At 35.4% G+C, this 8326-nt stretch overlaps 1 protein-coding gene across 2 annotated transcripts; it reads left to right on the forward strand.

Moving 5' to 3' along the window:
• The first annotated feature begins 3686 nt into the window (after nt 1-3686).
• Nucleotides 3687-6179, forward strand: LOC131068221 (uncharacterized). 2 transcript variants are annotated; one of them, XM_058003417.2, is made up of 8 exons: nt 3687-3921; nt 4042-4105; nt 4200-4257; nt 4338-4432; nt 4533-4636; nt 4741-4869; nt 5029-5195; nt 5803-6179. In XM_058003417.2, the coding sequence occupies exons 1-7, from the start codon at nt 3845-3847 to the stop codon at nt 5186-5188; spliced, it is 687 nt and encodes a 228-aa protein (XP_057859400.1). In that variant the 5' UTR covers nt 3687-3844; the 3' UTR covers nt 5189-5195; nt 5803-6179. The 2 variants fall into 2 exon arrangements, with proteins under 2 accessions (XP_057859400.1, XP_057859399.1); XM_058003416.2 differs by having other exon boundaries at nt 3689-3921; nt 5800-6179.
• The last annotated feature ends 2147 nt before the right edge of the window (nt 6180-8326 follow it).

The raw sequence follows: 8326 nt of genomic DNA on the forward strand, positions 1-8326 counted from the left end.
AGTGAATTTTAGGAGAGCCTTGGACATCTATTTGATAGCCTCAGGTCAGAGAATTAAAGAAGACAAATCTTCTATTTATTTATTTAATACTCTGACTTATACAGAGCAGGATTGCTAGGATTCTCAGATTTCGGATTGGTTCTCTTCCCCCGATATACCTTGGGGTTCCTTTGTCTTTGGGATCTCAACGGCAAGACTTTTGGCAGGATATTCTGGACAAATTTCGAAGTAAGGTCAATCATTGGACTTTCAGGTGGCTATCTTCTGTTGGGAGAGTGACTCTTCTACAATCGGTGGTGCAGGCTCTCCCCTTATATAGGTGTTTTGTGCAAGTTCCCCCCTCTAGCTTTCTGAGGGAATTTGATGCCCTCTCTCGCCAGTTTTTGTGGTCTAGTAGCCTTCTTTCTTCTAAGTGGAGTTTAGTTAAATAGGATTCTGTCTGTAGACCGAAGCATGCTGGGGGACTTGGTCTTCGATCAATTGCTCTTGTTAGTAAGGCCTTGGCAGCGAAGTTGTATTGGAGGTGGCGCAATAGTCAAGATCAGGACTGGTCCAAGATTCTTACCTGCAAGTACTTTCCTGGTGCTGATAGTCGGGATGTGTCGCATCTTGGTTTGATGGGCAAGGGATCTTGTATATGATACACTCTCAAAAAGATAGCTCAGCTTATTAAGGATGGAATTTTCTAGATCTGTAATGGAGGCTCGAATGGTCTTTTTTGGCAGGAATCTTGGGATGGCCACCCTCCCATTCTTGCTAGCTTCTCTCAGCTTCAATCCTTGTGCAACTTTTTTACAGATGCAGGGTGGGTTAAGGTGGAGAATTTTAAAAGTCAAATGTACAGGACATGTAGAGAGGACTTGTTGGAAGGACCCACAGGAATGGCCCCTGGGGGACTCTGTTGAGGATCACACTCTGTTGGCTCAAATCTTGCGGGGTAGATTATGCAGTTCTCTAAAGGAGAGAAAATTTGGCTTGGGGGCCCAACCCAAAAGGTAAATTTACCATTGCAACAGGCTATGCTATTTTGGACATGCAATTGCATGGCTTGGTTGATGTGCCTTGGTGGGAAAAGGTGTGGAATAGTTCTTCTTGGCCCAAATGTAACTTTTTCTTATGGTTGGTTGCTAAGAGGAAATGCCTTACTTGGGAGAATATTCGCAAGAGAGGTTTCCAATGGCCCTCTATTTGCTTTATATGTTTGCACAGTGAGGAAAATAGCTCCCATTTGCTTTTTCTTTGCCCTTTTTCTAGGGAGATCTAGCACAAATGGTGGGAGGCTTGGGAGCATGCTTGTATTCATGCAACCTCCTTAATTGAGTTTTAGGTGAGTTTGGGTAGGCCTCTTGCGAGGGCATCCTTACTTCAAGTGGCTTGGGCTATTGGGCCTGCTTTTATTATATGGAACCTTTGGTTGGAAAGGAACTGGAGGGTGTTTTATAAGAACAAGTTGGAGGGTCCTCAATTGTGGCAGAGGATAATTTGCAGGCTTTAGGAGACTATTGTTGCAAAGTGTGATTTGTCTGAAAGTGTTGATCTTGGTGACTTGGTTATTGTTCAAAATTTGAACTTGGGAGATAGCATAGGGGATTGCCCTGCTGGTAAAAAAACCCGACATGTAAAGCAGAGGATTTGTAGAGATGGGAGGTGGAAACCTCCTCTTGTTGGGGTTCTAAAGATTAATACTGATGGATCCTCTTGTGGGTACCCAGGACATGTTGGTATTGGTGGTATAGGTAGAGGTAGTGACGGTAGTGTTGTTTTTTATTTTCTTCTTATAAAGGACAACAATCTAATAATTTGATGGAAGCCCTTGCTATCAAGATTGCAGTTGAGAGAGGTTACTCTCTAGGTTGGAGGAGAATTATCTACAAATCAGATTCTCAGATTGTTGTAGATATGCTGAACAAATAGAGTTTGGATGATGTTAGTTGGCAGTTAGCCTCAGTGGTTAGACAGATTTTAGTTATGAGTAGTTCTTTGGAGTTTGTCTCTTTTGCCATATTCCCAGGGAGCCCCAGGGAGTGGAATAGAGTGGCTGACTATTTGGCGAAGTGGGCTTCTGAGAATGTAGATGGCTGGGACATTGGAGGGAATGATGGTTTGTCTCCTAATTATCTTGTGACATTGGAGAGGTTATTGTTAGAGGATAGTAATGTCTAATGTTGTGGCTGGTGGGTTCTGTTGGTTTTTTTTGTTCCTCTCTTGGTGGGCCTATGACCTTTGCTTTGTACTTTTGCTCTGATTAATAATTTTTTACCCCTTTTTCTATTTAAAATAATAATAATAATAATAATAAATTCTAATTTAGTGAAGATTTTATAACAAGTGGAATTGAAATTATCTCTCAATCTTATTTTAAACTTGAGGTAGAGCCTTTTATCTTTCCATGAGTAATTTTTATACCTAAGGAAAATAAAAACTTTAGCTCTACCACCATATCAATAGCTTCAATCTTGTCTTATATACCCCTATTTATAAATAATGGGGCCACTTCTTGGCCCATTATCTTTCAAAAAGGCATCAAAATTAAATTCCATAAAACTAAAATAGGTAGAGGATTGCATAGCAAAATTGCAAACACTTAAGAGCTCCTACCAAATGAATACAAATAATTATAATTTCAAACTATCATCTTAAGATGTCAAAAATAGTTGATTTCAATTAATATGGATTAGTAGGCTAACATGCACATATATGGTTGTTGATAGAGGGGCTCGATACCTATTCCAACTCCTCTTAATTTGACTCTAAATATTAAAATATTTTCCTTCCTATTTAACCAAATTTAGATGAAGATATAAGAGGTCCATATTTCCAAAGGTGCTAGATTTGTATGAGATGGGATGAAAAAATGAATATAACCTTAAGGGAAGAGAGAACAACTTAGAGCTTACGCCTAGCTTATGAAGAACCTTACTCTATAACTTATGGGCATAAGTATAGTGGAGTAGGAGATTATGTAGAGATGATCAACATGGTCCCCATTCTATTTGTGTGATGCACAAATAGATGGTTGTTGTATACCATATTGACTAACCTATCATAAGTTATAATTCTCTCTTGAATAGCCAAGTGAGAGAGATAGATTTATGCAACCCATATATTATCCACATTGACTTTGAAGGTTGTCAATGTATCGTATTAAGATTCTCAAAGATCAATTTATAATCTACAACCACTTTTAACTCCAAGTTGTACTACCAATCCACCTAAGAATATCAAATAATAGATCCATTGGTATTTGCAAGCTTAATGGATAGAGGAGAATTGGACCTTGTAATCATCATGTATACATACATCTAATAAACATTTTGAATGGCTCAAAACCAATTCCTCACTTCTAATTGGCTCACTGTAGATTCTACTATTCTTATTGTTGACACTTTGGTTGGCAATTCTAATTGTATTTTTTAGTCACTCTTAATGAATAGAAACAAATCAAATTAAGTCGTGTCTGATATAAAGAAGTGTACATGGACCTTGCATAAATGCCATTGATTTTGAATTCAAATTTTACTAACAAATGTAAATGATGTATGATATATTTTTTTAATATCTGATCTAAAAATATTTAAATCAGGATAAACGAATAAATTTCTATCATATTACTTCATAAAAGATATAATGTACACCATGTTTAAAATCAAGTAAAATGAATATGGTTCTATTATATCACATAGTTTGTTGTTCAACCAGAAGCATCGTCCAACTAAGTAAGATCGAAGCAATCTTTGTTCCATGTATGTAACGGCTACATTTTCGTATTTAAAAAGCCTATTGAACATAGAACAACCTCTGTTCTGCATTTATTAAAAAAAACCATTCAAAATTGTCTTTCAAGATGCCTCCAAGAGCTGTAGCAATCAAGAAACCCGCCAAGATGGACAGTGATGAAGAATTCCAGTCTCGCCCTAGACGGTAATAATAACGATCATCATTAGCCTCTTCAATCTCTTTGAATTTTCTCTTGTTCAGAGTTTTGGCAGTCAGAATAGTTATAATTCAAATTTCTAAGGTTTTGATAATATTTCTGAGCAGAAAAATGAGCTCAAGAATGAAGATGAAAGCCCCCGTTTCAGAATGTTCCTGGACGAAGGAGGAGGTACATTGCAAACAATTCAGAGTCTAATAAAGATTATGCATATAATGTAATTCATATCAGTTCATAACAGGGTTATATGGTCCTGAATTTCCAGGATGAAAAGCTTAAGAAGACTGTTCAGATGTACGAAGAGAGTGACTGGAAGAAAATAAGTATGTATGGGTAATTGATTAGATTTTTCTTGAGGCATCATATTTGGGTAATGTTAGCTTGTTCATATTTTCTGTTGCAGCTGCTTGCATTGTGGGCAAGACTGATGTACAGTGCTTTCAACGATGGCAAAAGGTTCTGAACCCTAATCTTGTGAAGGGCTACTGGACTAAAGAGGTTTGATCATTACAACCCATAAAAATAAAAAGGTCTATACTGGGCTAGTTTTGCTTTTGTTCTTGTTTATTGAATGAATTTTGGGTTCCCCTGTTTTCAGGAGGATGAGAAGCTAACTGAGCTGGTAGAGATGTTTGGGACAAAGAGGTGGGCGGCCGTTGCCCGTTCAATCCCTGGTCGAATTGGCAAACAGTGCCGCGAAAGGTATACAGAATTGGATTCATAAGGTTGGCAGAAATCAATCAAGAATTCAAGAATTTTCACATGATTTTCTTGCCTATTTTTTGGATTGTGGTTGAAATCTTCAGGTGGTATAATCATCTGGATCCGAGTATTAAGAAAGGAGCATGGACAAAAGAAGAGGAGAGAATCTTGGCGAGATCTCACCTCAAACTGGGCAACAAATGGGCTGTCATTTCTAAGCTCCTTCCTGGCAGGTTGCCCACAATTCTCTTGTTTGTTTTTGGTTTTTTCACTAAACTCATCTTTCAAGATCTGTTCAGATTTTTAGAGTATAATATTTCTTGGAATTTTAATCCAGTTTCATATACCCCATTAACCATTCTCTTTCAACAACAATGGGCATCTATAAACAGATCAGAGAACGCTGTAAAGAACCATTGGAATACTTCCTTGAAGAGAAAGGCTGCAAGAAAATCAAGTGAGGAGGAGGAAGCTGAGAGTGTCAGTTTATCAGAGGAACTGCCTGAGATGAGCTCTAGCTCTGATTATTTCACGGACTTTGAGTTGACCTAATCATTTGGTGAGTACATTAAACCCCGACACTGATATTGTTCTTGAATTAGTTCCAAACCTTACCATTTGGTGAGTACATTAAACCCCAACACTGATATTGTTCTTGAATTAGTTCCAAACCTCACCATCTTTCTCTTTGATAAATTATACACCTATTATAATACCTTTCTTGCTGAACGCAAAACCCATAATAGTGTTCTTGAACGCTAAAATTGTTCTTGATGTAGCATAAACCCTTGTATTAATCTTGCCTAAACCCAAAACTCTATTACTGCTCTGTCATAATCCCAATACTACCCCGGTCTTGTTATGGTATAACAACCCCTAAACCCTCATATTGTTCGGATAAATCATAAATCCTTACACTGTTCTTGCAGGAAGTCTAAGGTTCTAAACCCAATACCCTGATACTGTCTGGCACAAAATGTTGTTCTTACATAGTTTGTATTGGATAAACTCTAAACCCTCATATTGTTCTTGGATAAATATTAAATCCTAATATTCTTTTTGGGACAAAACCTTAAACTTTAGTTTTGTTCTTGGATAAATATCATGGCCTGATTTGGTTCTTTCTGTGTGTTTTTTTGTTGGCATGCCAATTTGGGCTTCAGCAGATGTAAACATTCCGATCGACTCAAAAAGGAGGGCCAGCATCTAAGCGATCCAGTGGGATGTATTATGATTGTTAATGTGGATTAGAGTATTATGATTGTGATGTATTATGTTACATTTTAAAAGAGAGATTCTCCTGCAAGCTGTGTTGTCTTTAGATCAATAAGATGACAGATACATCCAATGAAAGGTTCTCAAGTTTACCAGAAGGACTATCTGAGCCTCTGATTGAACCCAAGCATTCTGATGAAGCTTTGTAAACTTAATAGCCATTGAAAACTTCTGCTAATGGTATGTACAATTGATGTAGGAGTGTTCTATTGTTGTACATTCGATTGTATTGTAATTAAGTAATTCAACTACAAGATAGTTGCCAAAACCGAGGCTTCACGGTGGAATGAGAATGTAATTAAAGGGATTTCGAAATTCTAAGAGAGTTCAATCCATTAAAAACTGTTTTCAAATTGTTATCTGCTTTATTTCACCTATTTATTTCTAATTTCAGGATTAATCTACCCAAGACTACCCAACTTAATGTCCAGGGATTTGAACCTGGGCCGCTCTGAAGACTCCAACAAACTTTCAATTTAAGATGATAATTTTATTACACTTTATTTTCTTCAAAATTAAAATAATTTAGCTGGAAATCGATGATACTATAAAGATCTATCTCTGAATTGAAAAAATAAAATCTATTGACAGTCTCAGCAAAATAATGTTTTTGTTAAGCAATTTGCATGATGTGTTTATTCATGTACATTTTGCACAACTGAAGTATTTGTTAAATAGTTATGTTATATTCGTGAAACTAAATATCTTTCACACAAATCTTATTTATAATAATAATAATATTTTTTAATAAATCAATTAGAGTTAGGATAGGCTTAGGGTACGATTTTATTTATACACAATAATAATTTAATGAGAAACAAATTAATCTAAATATGTAATTAGGATCTATAATTTAATAAATCAATGACTTACAATTTATTAGAATTAGGGTTCATTTGTACATACCAATAATTAATAATTAAACATAAAAAAATGTATTGATAATTAAATAATAATAACATAACCCTAAACCTTAATCTATTTGAACCCTAACCCAAACCTAAACATAATTATAACATTAACTATAACTTTAACCGTAGCCTAAACCTTATTTCTAAACCTACATGTTATTGTAACATTATATTTAACTTTGAACCTAATCCAATTTTAATTTTAATCATAATTGAATCCTAACCATAAACTTAAATGCAACTCAAACTTTACATTTAACTTTAATCGTAACCCAAATTGAACCCTAAACCTAAACATAACTATAACGTTAAATGCAATTTTATATAGCTTGGATAAATGACACAAAAGTTGATGATAACAATGACAATGGAAGAAATGAATTAAAATAGAGAAAATATTACAACTAAAAGCCCTTCTACATCAAAAGACAATAAACAAGTCATCAAAGGAAAGCAAGCTTACCTAAAAACAAAATAACAATTTACAAGAAAATGAGAAAGTCACCACCTAAAAGAGTACACAATTTTTTTGAGAAAACAATTGGACATGAATGAAATATCAATGCTTGTCAAACATGATTAATCCCTTTTCTTTTTGTAGGTAAGCAGTGATTTATATTAATAAAAAAAAATGTTTAAATAACAAAATTACATCTAATAGATTATGCACCATGTGCCAAAAGCTCCTTTGATCAAGAATATATGTAGACTTAAACTATTCAACAAAAAAAATTCTATGACCAAAATATAGAGGACTAAACCCCCAAAAAATGGATAAATGAAAGACTATTAAAGAGACCATTGTATAGACTAGAAACTAGATTACATTTCCTCCACAACATATAGTATAGACCATATATTATGGATAAATGAAAGACTATTATAAATTTATTCATCCAATCCACATGCCTGGAACGGCCAGCCTTAAACCATACACACTAAGCAACACATTAAGCCTAGATAATGTTAGTCAACTCTAAGTGTTTAAGACTTTTAAGCCTAGAAGTGTATTCTTAGTGTGACCACGCACATTACGCAACATATTAAACCTAGAAAATGTTAGTCACTGAATGTTTAACACTTTTAAGCCTAGAAGTGTAAGCTTAGTGTGTGTGGTTTAAGTCATTCCGCTTGGAACTAGTTCAACATTTGTGATCTTCTTGAGGAACGAACAACCTTTAGATGCATGAGTACAATGATCCATGAGAGAGATTGATTGGAAATTTTCCAGGAAGGTGTGTCATATCACTAGATCATTGAGAAAGCATGAGATATTAGGTGGATCAGGTGTTCCTACCTCAAAATGAGTTGCCACTAGCATTGTGTCCAAATTGCACACAAAATCAAAATTAATTAGCGTATGTGTCAACACCATCACTTTCCCTTTCGGCTCCCCCAAGTCCAACTTAGGAAATAAATGAACCATGATGAGATATTCATGTTTACATGGTGTCAATCCTTCACAACTAGGAATTTCACTCAAAAAACCATCTTTATGGCTTCC

Source organism: Cryptomeria japonica, chromosome 1 (assembly GCF_030272615.1).
Source record: "Cryptomeria japonica chromosome 1, Sugi_1.0, whole genome shotgun sequence".
Lineage (NCBI taxonomy): Eukaryota > Viridiplantae > Streptophyta > Pinopsida > Cupressales > Cupressaceae > Cryptomeria > Cryptomeria japonica.

Bases quoted from the DNA above. Each gene is read 5' to 3' on its own strand.
- LOC131068221 (XM_058003417.2), top strand. From the start codon at position 3,845: ATGCCTCCAAGAGCTGTAGCAATCAAGAAACCCGCCAAGATGGACAGT. The intron at 4,258-4,337 runs GTATGTATGGGT...TTTCTGTTGCAG, and splicing joins GAGTGACTGGAAGAAAATAA to CTGCTTGCATTGTGGGCAAG. The intron at 4,870-5,028 runs GTTGCCCACAAT...ATCTATAAACAG, and splicing joins TCTAAGCTCCTTCCTGGCAG to ATCAGAGAACGCTGTAAAGA.